The following is a 22,063-nucleotide window of genomic DNA, read 5'->3' as shown; positions in this document are numbered from 1 at the left end:
AATTTACCGGAGATGGCATGTGCATTCTGGGTTTCTTGAAGAATGGATTTTTACAGGGAGAGGAGAAAGCCATGGAAAGAGATGATATTTATTTGGGGTACAGTATATGGAGGGTAGAGTAGATCAGACACATTGGGGCCAGATCAGGCTAAATTATGAAGGGCCTTTGGTAGCAAGAGAAGATTTTTTTAATATTCAATATCACTTGTTTAAATGCAGCAAGTAAACTTGACCACCTTTGTTAAGCTGTTTTCATGTTGCATTTTGGGCTTCCTAATAAAGTTTCCATCCAGAAATTTTTAGGCAAGAACATTGTTAACTATGTTGCGGTTAAGTGGTTTTGTGGTTGAGCAGCCTTAAATGTTTCAGGCATTCCTGTTTTACTGTTGACTAGTATATGTGGCAGTTTTTTATATCTTTGTGTACTTGATTTAAACTCAGTAACCTTTTTTTCCCTATTCTATAGTGAGATGAATGCAGGAATTATAAAAACAGATCAAAATTATGAAAAGATGATGTTTAAAGAAGCTTTGAAAACAGGGTTTTTTGAGTTTCAGGTAGGCTCTTCTTTTAGTGGCTATAAAGTACATCAGTGTGGCTATGACGTATTTCACCCTTTTCCCCTCTGCTATAATGTTAATTCACCTAAAGTAGAGACTGAAAATATTGCCAAGCAGTTTTTAAATTATTCAGTGAATTGTGGTTTTAAATAATTTTTTTTGATTCTCTTTTGTATTTATTTAATATAAATCTTTCTGTTTCTAGTTCAGCTGTGAGTCAGTAAAGAGGTTAAATCTAAAAGTCAGCCACATTTTCCAGGAGAACATTTTTATTTTTTTATTTTTCAAAGATTTTATCCATTCATTTGACAGAGAGAGAACCCAAATGGGGAGTGGGAGAAGGAAGCCAGACCCGGGGCTCTATCCAAGGACCCTGGGATCATGACTGAGCTGAAGGCAGACGCCTAACGGACTGAGCCACCCAGGTGCCCCCAGGAGAACATTTTTAAATTGATAAAACATAAGGCAAATTGTAATTGATTACCCCTAGTTTGAAATCAAGCATTTTCTGATGTTTTCCACAAGGTGTCAGTGTTTCCTCTAGTTTGGCAGTTCTAGGGCTTTAAAAAAAAATGTAGGTTTCCTCAATCAGTTTTGTAAAATATCACATTGGGATTTATGTAACTTGGTTTTCATAGATGTGGTTAAATAAGGATAAGTGCTGAACATAGCAATTGTCCTATTTATAGCCTTTTTTTGATACTTAATATCTTTCTTATAGGCTGTTGAGGGTATCCTCAGCCCTTAACACACAACTTTTATATCTGTTAGAAAATGTCTTCTTGGAGCACCTGGTTGGCTCAGTGGGTTGAGCCTCTGCTTCTGGCTGGGGTCATGATCTCAGGGTCCTGGGATAGAGCCTCGCATGGGGCTCTCCGCTCAGCAGGAGGCCTGCTTCCCCCACCCCTCTCTGCCTGCCTCTCTGCCTACTTGTGATCTCTCTCTCTCTGTCAAATAAATAAATAAAATCTTTAAAAAAAAAAAAAGAAAATGTCTTCTTAAAACATTTTTCTTGAGAGTCATTAATATAAAGCCATAATATCCTTTGACAGAGACTGATATGTATTTAATTGCAAGTTGTTAAAAATGTGGAAAAACCGGGGGCCTGGCTAGCCCAGTTGGTAGAGCTTTTGACTCTTGATCTTGAGGTTGTAGATTCAAGCCCCACATTGGGTGTAGAGATTACTTAAAAAAAATGAAGTAAAACCTTTATGAGAATTCATTATGGAATTTTGAAAGACTAAAAGCTTAAAAATGCATTAAAATAGAGGCACTGGATTTTTTTCTTTTAATTTTATTTTAAAGAAGTATGGGGAGAAAAATGGCAAATAATTTCAAATCTTGCAGGCTGCGAAAGATAAATACCGTGAATTGGCCATAGAAGGGATGCACAGAGACCTTGTGTTCCGCTTTATTGAAGTTCAGACACTTCTCTTGGCTCCGTTCTGTCCACACTTGTGTGAGCACATCTGGACACTCCTGGGAAAGGTACCTATATGTGGTTGAGATGTTGTGGGCTGTTTGATTTGGCCTTATTAAATAAATACAGTAATAATGCTATTTAAGAGGAAAAGACTGAAAAAGATATTTCAGGAGTAATGTTGGATCCATCATCTCCTAATTATTACAACAGGTTGTACTGAAACTGCCTCCTGTTTAGATGGACATCTCGAGTATGTCTTTATTTATATACACACAGTGGAAGTATTTTAAAACCACGTGACTGCATTTTATCACCTAATGCTTGTTAGAAAATGTTAAAATACATTTGAATATATTTTAAAAATACATTTGATTTGAATACTATATAACTAAGACTGTTTTCCAACTGTTAAAAAGGTGAAAATATTGAGAAAGATATAAATGACTGTTAGGAGCAGCTTATAAACAAAGAGGGAAGTGTATATTTGCATATATTTTTGTTTTATATAAAATTTCTGGCATATGTAGGGCTGCATATTCGGGGATATTATATTAGCATCCTTACTGTGAGGATAAATGCAATTATTTCTCCTAGGGTTGCAGATAAACAGATTGGCTGGTTTAATAATTTCTTTTCATCTTTATTAGCCAGGCTCTTTTGTATTTTTTAACACATGAACACTGTAAAAATGTGCTTGTGATGCATATACCGAATGGCTATACTTTCAATACTGGATGTATTAATAGGATAAAAACTGAGTGTATATAATTTATGTAATAATGATTAAATTTAGGCAAATTAGCATTACATAATTTTCTTTGAAAGCGAGCATATGTGTGTGGGTATTAATATGCTTGTACAAATGGATGCTAATTAGGAATGTAGAGTCAGACTTCACAGCTTGAATTCTAGGGAACATTAGATCAGGGGCTGTGGAAGTGTGTTATGGGTAGTCAGGTTTGAACTCTGAGCACGCAATTACAGATGGTAGGCTTGGTATGGAACTGTAATCATGAACCATAAAATAGTTGCGTGGCTTTGAGCCCACTGAACTTTTTTTTTTTCCCCCTTAAAGCGTGACTCCATTATGAATGCTTCATGGCCTCTGGCAGGTCCCGTGGATGAAGCCTTGATACATTCCTCACAGTATCTCATGGAAGTAGCACATGACCTTAGATTGCGACTCAAGAACTATATGATGCCAGCTAAGGGGAAGGTGAAGGCATTTTTTTTTTTAAAGGTTGTTGCTTTAAAGTGATTAGTCAGGTAACATTTACTAGTAATGAAAATTAAGGCAACTGTCATTCACATGTGTCGGGCTCTCTTCACCGCTAATGCAGTTTTGTAGGATGTGTATGCTTCTTAATGTTAACGGCAATAGTGGTTTATACCAGGAGAGGGATCTTTCATTTTTGGTGTATACAAGAGTGATAAAATGTTTTTTCCCTTTCTTTTGCCCTGTAGAAGACTGACAAGCAGCCACCTCAGAAACCTTCACATTGCACCATCTACGTGGCAAAGAACTATCCTTCTTGGCAACATACCACCCTTTCAGTGCTGCGGAATCACTTTGAGGTGATGCTTGCAGCAGCCGTTCCGCCCGCGTTGTTGTGTGCTGCCTGTGCCCTTGTTGTTTTTAGGATGTTGGCAATGTCTTAGAGAAGGACACGGGCAGCTTTGTGGGATTACTCTTAGACATGGAGTGTTTTTTTGTTAGCGGTGCTGGCTCTGAAATAGTTACTATAAAAGTTGCCATCTTTTTTATCATTTCTGAAACTTCCATACAAAAATATAGTGAATCTAGTCCCACGTAATTAAAAGGTGTGGGACTTTCTCATATGTGGTAGAAATCATGAAGCAAGAGAACTGAGTTTGCCTTCGGGTTTGTTCTGACTTGAACACTGGGATTCATGAAGCCTTCACCTCATTGTAATTTAAAACAAAATGGTCAGTTTAATAATTACCCATAGAAATGGAGAGCTCAATGTATTTGGCTTTGTCAGGTAAGTAGCTATTAAATATGATTGTTGTGTTTAAAGGAAACACAATACTTAAGCATAGTTCTAAGTTTTCCTGAAGAAAAAAATCCATCTACCTTTTTCTTTCACATTCAAAATATGGAAACAAAGTATATGTTGTGGAATTTTTGCTCAGGCTTTTAAGAGTTACTGATAGACACAAATTGTTAAGGTGCACTGAAAGAAGAGGAGAGAGGAAAAAAAAACAGAAATTATGGGCAAAGCATAAAGTGATAACTGAAGGGAAAATCCTTAGCTTTGTTTTTGAGAACTTTATTGAAATTTTCTTTCAGAAGTTTTCATAGTTAATTAAAAAATACTCAGAAAAACTTTTACATTTGGAAATTTAATGGAAAGAGAAGAGTAAGTATTTTTGTATTCCTTGTGAGCTTATTTTTATGGAAAGCTACCTCCTCATTTGATTGTATATGATAGAAATAGAATTTAGAGGCACTTGCGTGCTCAGTTGGTTAAGTGTCTGCTTTTGACTCAGGTCGTGATCCCAGGTTACTGGGATTGAGCCCTGTATCAGGCTCCCTGCTCAGTGGGAGCCTGCTTCTCCCTCCCTCTGCAGCTCCCCCTTCTCATGCTCTTTCTCTCTCTCAAATAAGTAAATTTTTTAAAAAAAGAAAGAAAGAAATAGAATTTAGTACTTAGAATTGCTTACAGATTTTGACTTATGGCAAGTGAAAAAGTAAAAGCCGCTTTTGTGGGTAGAAAAATGATGTCATGCCTTTGTGGGTTACATATTAGTAACAGCATTTTCAGGGAAGCAGTAGGAGAACCAAATATAGAATGTATGTCCCAGATATTCAAAAATGCATCTTTTATTAAAAACTGCTGTTCTTTTTGAAGTTATAGTTTTTTTTTTTAGTAATTATTTACTAGATACATGGTTTCAAAGTAATATCATCTTTTGGCATTATTTGGAATGATCAGCGTTCTTTTAAATTTTTGTTTTCATCCAAAAGAACGGAAAGAAAGTTTATGATCAAAGAGGATATTCTTAAGTTGTATGTGGCACCTTTTTGGTGATATAAGGGGAAGGAGCGTTTCCTATGCTCTTCTCTCTTTCATATATATTTTAAAGCAGCACATTGATAAGTGGAGAAAATATTTTCCCAGTGTACTTTAGTAAAAGTTAGAATTAAAAGTAAACGTTGACTGAAGTCTTACTATACGTTAATTTTCATTTAGATTCATTCCCAACCTTTGGCTTTGATGCCATGCTTTTATAGGGAGAAAATAAGTCACCCAAAATTCTGAGGTCACTTGCCTCATTTTACACTCTGTCGAAGGGGACAGTTGTGTTTGCAGAAATGAATTTAAATTCAGGCAGCACATTTGGGACTCTGTGCATATTAATGATACATGATACAGGCATTTATTTGTGGCTAGAGAGAAGTGATACTATTTTTAACAGGTAGATAGCCAGCCAGAGACTTTTTTTTCCCCACATTTGTGGTAACAGTTTATAAGGAAGAGTGTTCAAAAGCAGACATTCTAGGGGGACTCCTGGGTGGCTCAGTTGGTTAAGCAGCTGCCTTCGGCTCAGGTCATGATCCCAGCGTCCTGGGATCGAGTCCCACATCGGGCTCCTTGCTCATCAGGGAGCCTGCTTCTCCCTCTGCCTCTGCCTGCCATTCTGTCTGCCTGTGCTCGCTCGCTCTCCCTCTCTCTCTCTGACAGATAAATAAATAAAATCTAAAAAAAAAAAAAAATCTTAAAAAAAAGCAGACATTCTATAAATCTTGTATGATAGTTACATAGTTTCCATTTTGATATGACTAGTGAGTGTTTTTACAAGTTTGGAGACAAACAAGATCTCTATAAGACTATTTTGTTTTTTTACCCGATAAGATCTAATGTTACAATCCTAGAAGTGTTCTTAGTGTAAGAAAAAATTAAATATTCAACAAGATGCCCCATTTTCTCCTTTACCATAAAGAACATCTATCTTTTAACTTTAGAGGAAATGGGAGACTCCCTTCTGTATTACACGTTCACCTTTCACTTTCCTAGGATGCATGGGGCTGCTCTTTTTTTTTTTTTAAGATTTTATTTATTTGACAGAGAGAGAGAGAGAGAGAGAGAGAGGAGGAAGCAGGCTCCCTCCCTAGCAGAGAGCCCGATGTGGGACTCGATCCCAGGACCCTGAGATCATGACCCGAGCTGAAGGGAGAGGCTTAACCCACTGAGCCACCCAGGCAGCCCCACTGCTCTCTTTTCTACTGTTTTCTATCAGACTGGTCGAGGCCACCATTCTGTGTCTGGCCGACTTCCTATGGGCACATCTACTATTGTGCGTTATCTTTAAAATATTTTTCTCCACATTCTTCCCTAATGTTTTTTTTTTTAGGCCAACAGTGGAAAATTGCCTGATAACAAAGTCATTGCTAGTGAACTGGGCAATTTGCCAGAGTTGAAGAAATACATGAAGAAAGTGATGCCGTTTGTTGCCATGATTAAGGTAAGCTATGGACTTCGTGCAGCTATTACTCTGCGAGTAATGATTAGATAGGATAGTGGAAGGGAGGGGAAAACTTTGGATATAGTCTCTCCCAGGAAATCTGCTAAAAATAGTACTTTTCGATCACTAGTTGTGAGAAATGAGTGATCATTTCGGGGGTTTATCTGTAAAATTGCTGAGTATTTGGAAATATGCATTATGGAAGAAAAACTGATTTAGAATTGTTCACTAAATGAGTCTCTTTATGTTCTACCTTCTTTTCTGTTTGGCAGGGAGGCATGTTCTTTTGGCTTACATTGGGGTGTTTTTATTAGATCCTGGTACTGGAACGAAGATACTACATTTGTATAGGTTTAGCTTAACAGGATAAACATTGTTTATCGTGGTTGGACCAGAGTTTCTCAGCAGTGGTTCTATTGATATTGTGGGCCAGTAGTTCTCTGTGGTGGGAGGCTTCCCTGTGCGTTGTAGGATGTTTAGCAGTGTTTTTGTCTTCTACCCACTAGATGCCCATAGAATGTCCTCCTCACCCCCTCAAGTTGTGACAACCAAAACTTCTTCAGTCATTTTTTTTTTTAAAGATTTTTTTATTTATTTATTTGACAGAGAGAGATCACAAGTAGACAGAGAGGCAGGCAGAGCGAGCGAGAGAGAGAGAGAGAGGCAGGCTCCCTGCCGAGCAGAGAGCCCGACGTGGGACTCGATCCCAGGACCCCGAGACCACGACCCGAGCCGAAGGCAGCGGCCCAACCCACTGAGCCACCCAGGCGCCCTCTTCAGTCATTTTTAAATTTCTCTGGGGACGTAATCTGCTCCCACCCCCACCTCTCCCATTGAGAATCATTGCATTAGACTCAGCTTTCTTCATAGAAATAACAGATTTATTTGATTTCTTAGAGGAACAGAAAGAAGGCTATGTGTTGCGTAAGAGCTCAAGCTCTGGGGTCAGACAAATCTTGTTCTAAATCCTTTTTGTCTGTCACTTCTTAGTTTTTAGACCCTCGACAACTCTCTTAAATTCTCTGGGTCACATGGTTTTTCATCTATATGAGGAAATTAATAGAACCTAAATTTTAGGAGTGCTGTGAGAAGTAAATTAAATAATATATTTAACACACTTTAATAGTTTCCATCAAAGAATAGTCTCAGTAAATGTTTTTTTTAAAATGTAAATTAGTGTCTTTTAGGCTACTAGGAACATAGTTGTTTGTTTGTTTTTTTAAGATTTTATTTATTTATTTATTTGACACAGAGAGAGACAACTAGAGAAGGAACACAAGCAAGGGGAGTGGGAGAGGGAGAAGCAGGCTTCCCACTGAGCAGGGAGCCTGAAGCTGGACTCCATCCCAGCACCCTGGGATCAAGACCTGAGCTGAAGGCAGATGCTTGACAACTCAGCCACCTAGTCACCCCGTTAGTGGTTATTTAGATTCATTCTTAAATCTTCTGGTCTACAGATGCCTGCCTGATGATGACCAAAACTTTTAGCTTGTCCTGTATGGGGGCAAATTGTATTCTTAGGAAAGCTTTTTTGTTCTCCTACACCAGAATCAACTCTCTGAGCCTTATGGTCTTTGAAGTTTCAGAAATAATTTAGAATCTTGGATTGACCTACACCAATCAAGTTATAACACATCTGCCGATATCCTCGTAATTCATTGCTTCCCTACTTTAGCTAGTGCCATTGGTCAGAATGCCAGATCCATTGTCAATATGTGGATTCAACAAAGTATTTCATTGTGGTTTTTTCCCCTCAAGATATTATTTATTTGTTAGAGAGAGAGAGAGCAAGAGCGCTTATAAGCAGCGATGAGGGGCAGAGGGAGAGGGAGAAGCAGGCTCCCCACTGAGCAAGGAACCTGCTGTAGGACTTGTTCCTATGACCGTGATTCATGACCTGAGCTGAAGGCAGATGCTTAACCCACTGAGCTACCCAGGTGTCAAAAATATTTCATTTTTTATTGCAAAGGCAATTCAGTTTGATGATGTACTTTACAGATTCCAGTGAAACTGATTTGAAAAGTTCTGTAGTTAAATGACACAGGATTCAAGAATTGGCTTTTAGAAACTAGTGTTAGGGGGCGCCTGGGTGGTTCAGTGGGTTAAAGCCTCTGCCTTTGGCTCAGGTCATGATCCCAGGGTCCTGGGATCCAGCCCCACATCGGACTCTGCTCAGCTGGGAGCCTGCTTCCTCCTCTCTCTCTGCCTGCCTCTCTGCCTACTTGTGATCTCTGTCTGTCAAATAATTAAATAAAATCTTAAAAAAAAAAAAAAAAGAAAACCAGTGTTAGAACTGGTTCACCAATAATATTTTTGTGTGTGTAATATTGGGCATGTGCTAGGCATATTAATGGTTTGAAACTTGCAAAGTGTTTTTTAAATCTGAGAATAAGAAAATGGCTTCTAGGACTTTTTCAAAGAAAAAGAAACAACTTGGACAGTAAATGAGAAGGAGGAATATTAGGAATCATGTGAGGTCACTTTCATATAAGTGCAGCACATTCTATGTAATTAGCAATACTTGTGCATGTGAACTTGGATCTTGAAGGTCATGTTTTGTTTGGCAAATATTTTGTTTCATGTTCAGGAAAATTAAGAATAAGAAATTGTTTTTCATATGCCACAGGATTATCTCAGTACCCATAAGACTTAGAATTTTTTTTATTTGTAGAAATTTTTTTGTTTATTATTAATTCATTCTTCTCTGAACTAGCTTTAAAGATGTATTATTTTAGAAAATTAAAAAAAAATTTCTTTTCTTTTTGGTTACCTAAAGAGATACTTCTGTACATTTGTTTAATTCCTTGTCAAAGTGAATTTTTTGGGTTTGCATATTAATTCATTCTAAATAAACAGTGACAAAATCATATTTCTTTTATAAATGAAAACCTTGTCCTTCCAGTCTTTTCAGGGTTGCCTTAATCTTATCATACTTGAGGTGATAATTATTCTGAGCCAATAATTTCATTAACAAGCAAACACAGATAAGGGAAACCATGAGTCCAAGGCCTTTCCTTTAGCTGTTCAAATTTGAATATTTTATCAATTGAGAGAAGAATGATTGCTTTGGAGGAAGTGGATTCTTTTCAACATATCATTAATGTGATTTTTGTTTTTCAAAACTTTTGGCTATTAGGAAAATCTGGAGAAGATGGGACCTCGTGTTCTGGATTTGCAGTTAGAATTTGATGAGCAGGCAGTGCTGATGGAGAATATAGTCTACCTGACCAATTCCCTTGAGGTAAGACGGGCCAGAGATTTAGTTAACTATAGTAAATATAATCCAGTTCTTTCATTTTATAATAAAGCTTTTTGTAAATATCTTCTGTGTTTAATACCTTTGCCAGATACACTTGTCGAAAATATTTTTGGAGGGAAACAGAATGGGTGGGTATAGAAGTTTCAGGAAGAAAAAATAGTGTGATCTTATTCCATTTATCAGTTATTTTATACATAAAATACTAACTATATGCGTCTATATTTTCCTCCCAGAATTCTCTTTTAAAAATATGAGGAGAGATCTTATATTCAAATGCGTTAGAAAACTCTCATGTTATGGAAGAATTGCTTCTTTTTTCTCTCTTCCCGTTTATACCTCAGATTTACAGAACTGACTTAAGAGTCCTTTCTTCATATCTTATCATAGGTCCATGCCTCACGCTGTTTTTTGTTTTAAAGTTAGTAATGTAATGAACACCCATGAATCTTCTACTCAACTCAAGAACAAAAAAATTACCAATATCTTTGACTTATCTGGGGAGTTTCTCCCCATTCCATTTTTATGCACCAATCACTTCATATATAGATTCTAAAAATGCTGTCTCTCAGGTTGGGGAGAAGGAAAGAGAATTTGCCCTAGGAAACTGTTAAAGGACTAAAAAAACCTGGTTCTTGTTATAATAACAAGACACTTAACTTAAAAAATACAGGTTTAGGTTTTGGATAAAGTTGTTCCATGAACTATGGTAATGGAAGAAAGTTATTTCTAAATAAGCATTTTATATCATGTAATTATAAATGAGTTAAATAAATTACTAGATATTGGTAGATACTTATTTTGTTTATATTTCTATTTAATTTAATTTTATTTTTTTATTTTGTTTATATTTCTAAATGTTCATATATACTCCTGGAGGTCAAAAAAGTTTTCTAATTTTTTAAGTGGGACAATGGGGACCCCTTATATTGAGCGTCATCTTATAATCAGGCATATACAATATGCTACATTTCTGAGTTTTTTCATTTAATCAAGTGAAAGTCTTTTATTAAAAAAAAAAATTAAGCAGAAGTCCTTTATCCTCAAATGCTAAATTTCTGAACTTTATTCAAGCAGAAGCCTTTTATGCTAATTCTCATTTTCTCTTATACCGATAGATGCCAGATTTCATTATAGAAAGTGGTAAACATGGCAATGTAAATAATACTATGAGACATTTAAGATCAATGTTAATTAATTATAGATTTCATTTTATGTTTGTATTGAAAATAATAAAATTGCACAAACCATTTTCTTAAAACTTGTAATTAAAGAATTTATTTTTTGGTGGACATTTAAACCATTTAGTCTCTTGCTCTTCAAACAAGGTTTTGCTGTGGGAGCATTTGATCCTGAGTTTCAGAGTGCTTTCTCACTCCTGTCCTGTGCTTGGCTGGCTTTCTGAAGAATGCGTAGACCATTTAGTGTTAAGTGGAGAACCTAGTTTTGCTCTTTGGGGAAATGAGGTGATGATTAATTTCAATCATATTAAGTGATACTAATGACTTTCATTTTCCCTCCTTCTATTTAGCTAGAACACATAGAAGTCAAATTTGCCTCCGAAGCAGAAGATAAAATCAGGGAAGACTGCTGTCCTGGGAAACCACTTAATGTTTTTAGAACAGAAGTAAGTTGAAAGACTCTCACTGAATCATTGCACTTTATAGCTAGAAGAGACCTTAAATGTTATATCCAAGCCCATCATTTAAAGATGGAAGGAAGTGAGGTACAGAGACATGAAGTCATTGCTTTGGTCTAGGCCACAGAATTTGTTAGAATGAAGCTGGGTTTGAGCTCTTCCCTGGTTGGCACTCTGCTCACTTTACTTTGCTCTTATGGGTGGCATCGGATGTTATTTGTGGGTTTAAAAAGAAAAATAATGATTGTCAAAACCTGATTTTTTTAGCCTGTTTTTTCTTTTCGAATTTTAATTCCAGTGCAGTCAATACATAGCATTGTATTAGTTTCAGGTATACAGTATAGTGATTCAACAATGCTATACATTACTCACGGCTCATCGTGATAAATATACTCTTAGTCCCCTTCACCTCTTTCAGCCATCCCCTCACCATGTCCCCTCTGGCAACCATCAGTTTGTACTCTACAGTTAAGAGTCTGTTTTTTGGTTTGTCTCTTTTCAATGTGTTCATTCATTTCTTAAATTCCACACATGAACAAAATCATATGGTATTTGTCTTTTTTTTTTAACTGACCGACTTCACTTAGTTATACTCTTTAGAGCCATTCATGTTGTTGCAAATGGCAAGATGACATTTTTTATGGCTGAGTAATATTCTGTTGTGTATATATACCGCATCTTCTTTATCCATTCATCAGTTGATGGACACTTGGGCTGCTTCCGTAATTTGGCTGTTGTAAATAATGCTGCAATGAACATAAGAGTGTGTATATCCTTTGGAATTAGTATTTTCATTTCCTTTGGGTAAATATCCAGTAGTGGAATCACTGGATCATATGGTAATTTGATTTTAAACTTTTTGAGGAACTTCTGTACTGTTTTCTAGAATGGCTGCAATAGTTTGCATTCCCACCAACAGTGCACAAGGGTTCCTTTTTTGTCCATATCCTCACCAGTACTTGTTTCTTCTGTTGTTGATTTTAGCCATTCTCATCACAAAAAGATGGTTTCTTGTGGTTTTGATTTGCATTTCCCTAATGATAAGTGACGGTGAGCATCTTTTCATGTGTCTGTTGGCCATCTTGATATTTTCTTTGGAAAAATGTCTATTCATGTCTTCCGCCCATTTTTAATCGGATTATTTGTGTTTTTAATTGTGGTAATTATTTCTGTTGAGTCATATCAGTTCTTTATCTATTTTAGGTACTAACTCTTTATCAGATATGTCATTTGCAAATATCGTCTCTCATTCCATAGGTTGCCTTTTAGTTTGGCTGACCGTTTCCCTCTCTGTAGAAGCTTTTTATTTTGATGTAGACCCAGTAGTTTCTTTTTGCTTTTGTTTCCCTTGCCTCAGGAGACATACCTAGAAAAATATTGTTAGAGCTGTTGTCAGAGAAATTACTGCTTCTACTCTTTTCAAGGATTTTTATGGTTTCAGGTCTCACATTTAGGTCCTTAATCTATTTTGAGTTTATTTTTATGTCAAAACCTGACTTTTATTAAAAAATAGAATGAAATGTAAGACTTTTTTTTAAACAGTGAAGAGGAGCTTTCATACTTCAGATGAGTCTTGGTTTGATAATGTTATTCAAGACTTTTTGGCTCCTGGCATAAATCAGATTGGTGAGTCATCTTATACTATACTAGAAATACTTTTTTTCCCCCTAATTTTTTTGGCCAGTATTGGTGAAGTTAAACAGGTTTTGGAGTTTTGGGAGATTCTCTTTATTTAGACTCAAAGAATCCGTTGCCCAATGTAGTGCAATTATAAGACTCCATAAAATGCCCTACTTTTCTTGAGAAGTGGAGGATTTATAAGTATCCTATTACTTTTGCCATATTTAATTGAAAATGCAACAAAGAGGAAAAGCCTATTTTTAAAGAATAAGGTAATCAGGGACGCCTGGGTGGCTCAGTTGGTTGAGCGGCTGCCTTCGGCTCAGGTCATGATCCCGGCATCCTGGGATCGGGTCCCACATTGGGCTCCTTGCTCAGCGGGGAGCCTGCTTTTTCCTCTGCCTCTGCCTGCCACTCTGTCTGCCTGTGCTCACTCTCTCTGACAAATAAATAAATAAAATTTGAAAAAAAAAAAAAAAAAGAATAAGGTAATCATGGTCATGAATATCTGCTGAATTTATCATTGTGTTATGAATATACTCATTACATTAGAATATGGTGGCTTTTTAAAGTGCAGTCCTTTGGCTCATGGATAAGTACATGAAATAGAGTTCCCTATACAAGTGTTTCTTTTTTTTTTTTTTAAGATTAATTTATTTTAGGGAGTATGCATGTGCAAGTGGGGTAGGGTCAGAGGGAGAGAAGTAGACTCTCCGCTGAGCACAGAGTCTGACCTGGATCTCCATCCCACGACCCCGAGATCACAACCTGAGTTGAAATCAAGAGTCAGGTGCTTAACTGGATGAGCCACCGAGGTGCCCCACAGATATGTTTCTTTTGAACTACATATTCAAATGTTCTATTAAGCTACTATGTCTTCAAGTCTTCCATAAGACTTAGTTGACTTTTTCCACTTAAAATAATGAGCAGGGTCTTTTACTATGTAGCTTATATAATATAGGATGTAGTATGACATATAACTGATTTTTTTTTAATTAACATATAATGTATTATTTGCTTCATGGATACAGGTCTGTGAATCATCAGACTTACACAATTCACAGCACTCACCATAGCACATACCCTCCCCAATGTCCATAACCCAGCCACCTTATCCCACCCCTCCCACCCCTCATATAACTGAGTTTAATCCTGCCCCTGCCTCTTATTGACTATGTGACCTTGAAATGCTTTTTTAAATGTTTCTGGTTCTCAGGTTCTCATCTGTGAAAGGGGTTTTAAAGAGCTACCTTGCAGGATATAGGAATAATGTCTATAAATTGGTTAGTACAGTGCCTGGTACATAGTAGAAATTCAGTAAGTGACGGGAGTTGAAGAAGAGAAAATATAAATAATGTTGTTCTCCATCATTAGTATTGATATATGTACTCAGAGTTGTTTTTATCTAGCATTTGGTTGTAAGCATGAGTTTTTGTACATTTTTTTTCTTTTATACTTGAGTATCCCTTGGTCTTGATTTTAGAATACCGGAATTAAATTTTTCCTTGGGCATTAAAAATTTAGCAGAGATTTTCTCTCCCTCAGCAGTATTCAAGTTTGATTTCGTATAACAGTCATTTTCTCTTTATTTTCCTAGCCTGGTGTGGCAGTTTCCCTAGTGAATCCCCAGCCATCCAATGGCCACTTCTCAACCAAAATTGAAATCAGGCAAGGAGATAACCGCGATTCTATTATCAGGCGTTTAATGAAAATGGACCGAGGAATCAAAGGTAAATGGTTTCCCTGAAATGCACATTTGGCAGTAGTTTGTGGATACGATGAGTTCTAAGCAGAGGGGAGAAAGAAGAGTAACTGGTCTGCTTAGGGACAGCAGTGTCATGTTGTGCAAAGAATATTGGACTCAGACTCAGGAAGCCTGTATTTTCTTTGGGACATTGTGGGTGTGTAGCTTGGTGATTTGGCCATGTCTCTTAAACTCTAAACTGATCTCTCTTTCAGTAAAATGAGGATGGTGGATTAGAAATTTTTCTAAGTCTCCATCCAGCTTTCAAATTGTAACAAGCAATTCCTATCTCTTAGCAGTTTTTATACTGAAGGCACACATATACTTAATATTTTAAACTAACCTGCCTACTAGGTCTGTTCCTGGGGAAGGAAGAGAAACAGTAAAAACTCGTTGAGTGTCTGCCATGTATTAGCCATTTAATCCTTTAACTGCCCTAGAATGCAGAGGGTATTATCATTCCCTTTTTTTTTTTTTAAAGATTTTATTTATTTATTTGACAGACAGAGATCACAAGTAGGCAGAGAGAGAGAGAGTGGGGGAAGCAGGCTTCCTGCTAAAGCAGAGGCTTTAACCCACTGAGCCACCCAGACGCCCCTTATCATTCCCTTTTACAGATGATGACACGGAGCTCAGAAAGACTAAATGACTAGGAGATTTCATTCAGGTAGTAAATCCTGGAGCTGGAGTTCAAATTCAGGTCTTTTTGACTCCAAAGCTTGTATTCTTCTAAATAATGTGCTTCCGGGGGCGCCTGGGTGGCTCAGTTGTTAAACATATGCCTTCAGCTCAGATCCCATGGTCCTGGGATCGAGCCCCGAATCGGGCTCCCTGCTCAGCGGGGAGCCCGCTTCTCCCTCTCCCATTCCCCCTGCTGTATTCCCTCTCTTGCTGTCTCTCTCTCTGTCAAATAAATAAAGAAAATCTTTTAAAAACAAAAAAAAGTGCTTCCAGCTCAAATATATAAATAATCTTAATTTCTAATCAAGATTAAGTCTAGATCTTCCATGATTTGATTTAATATAATAATTTATAGCTTCTTTTTTTTTTTTTTTTTAAATCACTCAGCCAGGTCTGTGGCTGAGCAGGGTGTGAAGGGAGTTAGTGTATCTCTATATTATATTTCTTCCAAATTATAAAGACAAATTAATCTTGAGATTCTCTGTTTTGCATTCTCTCTTTCTTCTTGATGGCAATCATAAGTTGATTGGGTCATATTCTATCAGTATAGAAATTTTCTGAAAAGATTTAGAAATCTAAGACAGTGACCTAAATTATGGAACTATATTCAGGTCAGCAGTATTACATCAACAGAAGATTGAATATAGCCCTCTGGAATTCATCCTACAGGTAATTTTTGCTCTCTTGAGGTCATTCATGCATCTTCTGTGGACATTTCTTGAGAGACTCTCAGTATAGCATATTTCGGTGTATATGTAGGGACTCCTATGTAAGTACTAAGGCCTTGGGGAACTGCAAAATACTGTTTTTTTTTTTTAAATTTTTTTTTAAAAGATTTTATTTATTTATTTGACAGAAAGAGAGAGAGATCACAAGTAGGTAGAGAGGCAGGTGTGGGGGGGGAGCAGGCTCCCTGCTGAGCAGAGAGCCCGATGCGGGGCTCGATCCCAGGACCCTGAGATCATGATCTGAGCCGAAGGCAGCGGCTTAACCCACTGAGCCACCCAGGTGCCCCAAAATACTGTTTATTCATTAAGACGCTGTATCTGATGTACAGTAAGGGAGATACAGATAAAGTTGATAGCACAGAGAAAGGTGAGATTATTTCTGGCTATGGTGATCAGGAATGAATCATAGAGAAAATGACTGTTTGGATGAAACCTTGGAAATTAGACCTGGGAGGGAGAAGGGGGACGGGCATGTCAGCAGGAGGGATGCTCTTATGTTTTTCTATGTAGCAGCAGCATATTAGGGCTACGGATTTTTCATTTGTAAACATTTTTTTAAATGTGGTAAAAGACATATAACATGAAATTTACCATTTTAGTCCTTCTTCAGGGTACAGTACACTGGCGTCAAGTACATTTACATTGTTGTACAGCCATCACAGTTCTTCACCATCCCACACTGAAACCCTATGCCCATTAAATAACACCGCCCCATTCTCCCTTCCTCTAGTCATGGTAGCCACTGCATGTTGTACTTTCTGTCTCTTTATATTTGACTATTTTAAGTACCTTGTATAAGTAGAATCATGAAATAGTGAATACGTGGCTTATTTTGCTTAGCAAAATGTTGAGGTTCATCCACATTGTCATAGACCTATATCATATGTCATCCTTAGAACTTAGAGGCCACAGAAAGCAGAACTTGAAAACTTTGAAATATGAATGTACAGGAAGCCGTTTTGTGGCCTTCCTTATGGCTGTTTTATACTGCATGTGTTCGGTCCTGAGAAGATTTTGTAATAGGAAGAACTCTTATCTTTGAAGAACATTATGGTGGCTTTTATTTATTTATTTATTTTAAAGATTTTATTTATTTATTTGACACAGAGAGAGATCACAAGTAGGCAGAGAGAGTGGGGGAAGCAGGCTCCCCACCGAGTAGAGAGCCCAGTGTGGAGCTCAATCCCAGGACCCTGAGATCATGACCTGAGCCAAAGGCAGAGACTTAACCTTCTGAGCCACCCAGGCGCCCCTTATAGTGGCTTTTAAAGAAAATAGATGGTTCCGTGGACTCGGTAGGATTATCATGAAGTTGTAGCATGTGAGAGGGTGTTTTCCTAGATTGGAAATTGTATTTTGTAATGTTACAACTGCCTCCCTTTTAAGTATGCTCAGATCCAGGACCGACAAGGTTCTTCGGAATTGTACTGAAGTGTGTTTTCTGTATCTTGTCTTTTTTCACTGAGCCTCTGGCATAATTCTTACATCCTTTGTCATACTAGCTGTGAATAATATTATCGTAAAGTACTTTAAGTTTGATGTTCGTAACCGCTGTGAATTTTCAAAAATGGAGAGAAATGTTAGGATGGGATTTGAAATTGATATTCCTTCAAGTATCTGCAGAAGAGCTCTAACCTTGAGACTTCTCCAAAGCCCTCAGGATGCTTTGATATCTAAGGGGGCTAAGTATATTGAGTGTATGAGATGGGAAGAGAGTGAAATTCAATAACGTATTTCTCAGTCTATTTGCTGCAGTAGCCAGTAAGTCGTCCAGTTAGTGCCAATTGCATTGAAGGTGATTATGATCTAGGTCCAGGAGGAACTGGAGTGAAACCATCATTCTCTCCACAAAGGCCACTGAGCAACTATTTGATGATAATGACTTTAAATCACTCCCAGCCTGTGCCACGTATGAACTGATAACATGGAGGTGAAAGGCTGCATTTCACAGTATCAATCCCTAGGGACTTTCAGTCACTCTCATCTTTTCTCTAAGTGCCTTAATTCTTGTGTAGTTGCAGTCTTAAATTTCTACATTTCCAGTGATGAGAGAGGTCTGCAGTAAGAAAAGAGAGTAAAATACTAAGAAAGCTCTAAGAATTATTGGCAGTAATGAGCTACATGGTGAAACATCAAAGCAAATATGTTTTGTCACTTAGATGGCCGATTGAGTATTAAGTCTTCTTTGAAATAGTTTGATTCAGAATTGCTGGGAATGATAAGAGAGGTCTGTTTCAGAGAGGAAGAGGGGGGAGAGAGAGAGAGAGAAGGATAGAGAAGGAGAGTGAGAGAGGGAGGGGTGGGGGGTGCAGATCTGCAGTAAAGGCCTCATGCATAAAATCTGCTGGCAGAACTTCTCACTGCTTCCGTAGCAAAATATTTAGTATCACCAGTGTGCATGTTGAAATGTAATAGCTGTTAAAATGAATTGTATTCTCTTCCCGAAATAAGACTCTTCAGCAGGGTTTGCCTTCCTGGTAGTCTCAGTAATTATTCCGTAAGCTTCAATATCCCTATGCTAAACTTGTAATCTTTCGGTCTTTGTTTCCCAAAGAGAATATAATGCCTGGATAACTTGTACTCCTGGCATAGCCACCAGCTGCATTAATGTCTGCTTTTATCTCTTAGCCCTCTCATGCTAAGCTTTATACTCTTAAGGCAGCATGAGGGAGTGTAGCTCATGGACCACCTAGCAATCTGCTTTAGAAAGGGGTGGGAACTAATTCAGGAAATAACTTCTACTTCTGCGGATCTGGCTAAGTATAACTAGTCATGCCACACTCAGAATGAGATTTAAACCCAGAATCAGCATTGGTAGTCATTTACGATGTTTTTCTACCATATAAAATAAAAGCATTTGATGTCAGAGTGTCTCAGAATTGCTGAAATAATTTTTTTTCAGGCTCAGTTGTTGGCAGGATTGTCGGATCATAAATTTGTTCAAGGGACAAGTGCTTTCTTTGCCAGGAGCCATCTTACCAGCTTGCACAAGAGCAGATCAGGAAAATCTCAAGCAGGGCAGGGTTGGAGCTCATCCAGAAGCTCAAAACTCAGAAAGCTGTGCCCTTTCCCCCGTCCTTCTCCGTCTTCTTGTCTCTCATCAGCTTGGTAATACAAACACTTTTCATCCTTGGAGCAAAACAAAGAACTGGTAATGCTACTTCTTAAAGTAGTAATTCTTTCTCTAGAAGTATCTTTTGAAAAGAGCTACAACTGTTGCAGTTTTAATATATCCCAGGAACCAAGATAAGAAAGAGAAGGAAGTTTTAGACTTACTGATATTTTGAAAAGTGGTTAATTGAAGTGTATAAAAAGTGATTTGAGAAACCATATAGGATAGTATTCAAAAACATACTCAATCCTTCCTTTTGGTTTATCATTCAAGGTGATGTGTTATACAGAATCATTGTCTCTGAATCTTTGATGTGGGTAGAAGCCATAGGAGCAAGATTTGCTAGATATAGTTCTGCTTTCTGAGATTGAGCCTTATTTAATAATTTCCTGAAAATCTCTTTAATAAACAACCAGTGTGTTTAAAGCTTGAATTGTCAGGTTCAGGCATGGGTTTGAGGCAGTGACTGTAATTAAATGCTCATATTGATTTTTTTTTTTTTTTTTTTTTTTTTTTTTTTTGCTATAGACCTTTCTAAAGTGAAGCTGATGAGATTTGATGATCCACTGTTGGGGCCTCGGCGAGTTCCTGTCCTGGGAAAAGAGCACACTGGGAAGACCCCCATTTCTGAGCATGCTGTTTTCCATGTGGACCTCATGAGCAAGAAAATTCATCTCACTGAAAATGGGCTAGGGGCAGATATTGGTGATACAATTGTCTATCTGGTTCATTAAACTCATGCAGATTGGAGCTACATCCTGGTTTCTGGGGATGTGACTATTCTGTGTCTACAGATTGGGTATAAGAACCGTAGGCTGGACTTTAATAGACTTCATTTCTAACCATCAGATTCTGTAATCATAGTTATACCAGGTCATCTTGGATTCCTGAACCTAATAAAAAAAATTTTTTTTTTTCATTCTTGGGACTTCTGAGAGAAGTAGTTTATACCATAGTTGTTTTTTGTTTTGTTTTGTTTTTGTTTTTTACAACCAGTGGTATTTCCCAGAAGCTTCTAATCTTTCAGATTAACACAAAAATGTCACTGTGTTTCTTTCCCAGGTGTACTTTATACTACTTATGAAGGCTAAGGATCATCTAACAACTTTTTATATTATACCATTATGGAGTTGGTTGTATTTCTTTTTTAAAAAGAAAAACTGAATTAGACAGCTAGTTTTACTTTTTTTTTTTTTTTTAAGATTTTCTGACAGAAAGTGAGTCTTTTTTTTTTTTTTAAGATTTTATTTATTTATTTGTCAGGGACAGAGGGAGAGAGAGCAAGCGAGCACAGGCAGACAGAGAGGCAGGCAGAGGCAGAGGGAGAAGCAGGTTCCCTGCCAAGCAAGGAGCCCGATGTGGGACTCGATCCCAGGACACTGGGATCATGACCTGAGCCGAAGGCAGCCGCTTAACCAACTGAGCCACCCAGGCGTCCCTAGTTTTGCTTTTTAAAGAACAGAACTCTCATGATGATTTAAGAAAATACATGAGAATATTTTGGCATAACAAGTATTTTGTATAAAGAACAAATAGGTCTTACATTTATAAGAATTCTTTTAGCCTTTTTTTTTTTTAAGATTTTTTAAAATTTATCTGACAGAGAGAGAGAGAACAGGAAGGCAGAGAGGCAGGCAGAGAGAGAGGGGGAAGCAGGCTCCCCAATGAGCAGAGAGCCCAATGTGGGGCTTGATCCCAGGACCCTGAGATCATGACCTGAGCCGAAGGCAGAGGCTTAACCTACTGAGCCACCCAGGTGCCCCCTTTTAGCTTTAATATAGTCAATTAACCACCAATAATATTTTTTTAGGGCTAACATCAATAGTTTATAAGGAGTTTATAATGATTTACGCTAAATTTAGGCATTTTAAAAGAGGATTTTTCCCCCCAGAAATCTGCATTTGTCAGATTTGTCTCAAGTCCACTTGTGTTTAAAGATCACGTTCACTGTATTACAGATTTATTGTTTCACTCCCGCTGGAATGTCTTTTGATATTATCTGTGCCATTATGCGTCATATGAGGAAAAATATTAGGTATTGACTGACACTAGAGAAAAACATTTCCATTTCTTTAAGAGTTCAATATGGGCAAAGACTGGGGCATCTGGGTGGCTCAGGTTAAGATCTGACTTTTGATTTTGGCTCAGGTCATGATCTCAGGGTGGTGAGTTCGAGACTGCATTGCCTCCTGTGTTCACAGGGAAGTCTGCTTGAGATTCTCTCCCTCTGTCTCTCCCCATCACTCTCATGTGCACTTGCACTCTCTCTCAAGCAAACAAATCTTAAAAAAAAAAAAAAGATAATATGGGCAAAGACCAATTCTGATAACCGTAAGTAACCTGAGTTCTGATTTTCAGGTTAGGTCAAGAGATTTTACTGAGCTTTATTTTGTAACAGTTTGACATTACTGGGCTACACTGAATGCTTTATCATAGGTTCATTGAAGTAAGTCATTTAATGTTAGAATTGAAAGATCCCTTAGAGGTCAAGTGCAAGTCATCATTTATCTGGTAAGGACTGACAGCACAGCATAGCCGGTAAGGGTACATACTCTGAAGTCAGACTAGCTAGGTTAGATTTCCACTTCTTCCACTTGCTGCTTAGGTGATCTTGGCCAATTACTCAACCTCCGTTTCTTCATCTGTAAAATGGAAGTAATAATGTGTCTATCTACTTTCTAGGCTTCCTGCGAGATGTTTAGGTGGAACATTCTAGGAAAATCAAATATATAACATAGTACCTGGCAAGTGCTAAGTCTTCAGTAGGTGTTACTGATTAATAATAATAACGATGATAATAATAAATTAGTAA

General features: G+C 37.5%; 1 protein-coding gene across 2 annotated transcripts in view; it reads left to right on the top strand.

The window, feature by feature from the left end:
- The window catches only part of LARS1 (leucyl-tRNA synthetase 1), a 72,238-nt gene extending 52,059 nt beyond the window's left edge, over positions 1–20,179 (top strand). For both annotated transcript variants that reach the window (XM_047729727.1, XM_047729726.1), the window contains exons 24-32: positions 467–557; positions 1,908–2,048; positions 3,059–3,199; positions 3,448–3,558; positions 6,361–6,471; positions 9,608–9,712; positions 11,259–11,354; positions 14,584–14,716; positions 19,780–20,179. In XM_047729727.1, coding sequence (XP_047585683.1) covers positions 467–557; positions 1,908–2,048; positions 3,059–3,199; positions 3,448–3,558; positions 6,361–6,471; positions 9,608–9,712; positions 11,259–11,354; positions 14,584–14,716; positions 19,780–19,985 — 1,135 coding nt within the window. In that variant the 3' untranslated portion in view covers positions 19,986–20,179. The remainder of the gene's footprint in view (positions 1–466; positions 558–1,907; positions 2,049–3,058; positions 3,200–3,447; positions 3,559–6,360; positions 6,472–9,607; positions 9,713–11,258; positions 11,355–14,583; positions 14,717–19,779) is intronic.
- Positions 20,180–22,063: the final 1,884 nt, after the last annotated feature.

The sequence above is a fragment of the Lutra lutra genome, chromosome 5 (assembly GCF_902655055.1).
Source record: "Lutra lutra chromosome 5, mLutLut1.2, whole genome shotgun sequence".
In the NCBI taxonomy this organism is placed as follows: Eukaryota; Metazoa; Chordata; class Mammalia; order Carnivora; family Mustelidae; genus Lutra; species Lutra lutra.
This window is presented reverse-complemented; position numbering and strand designations above follow the sequence as displayed.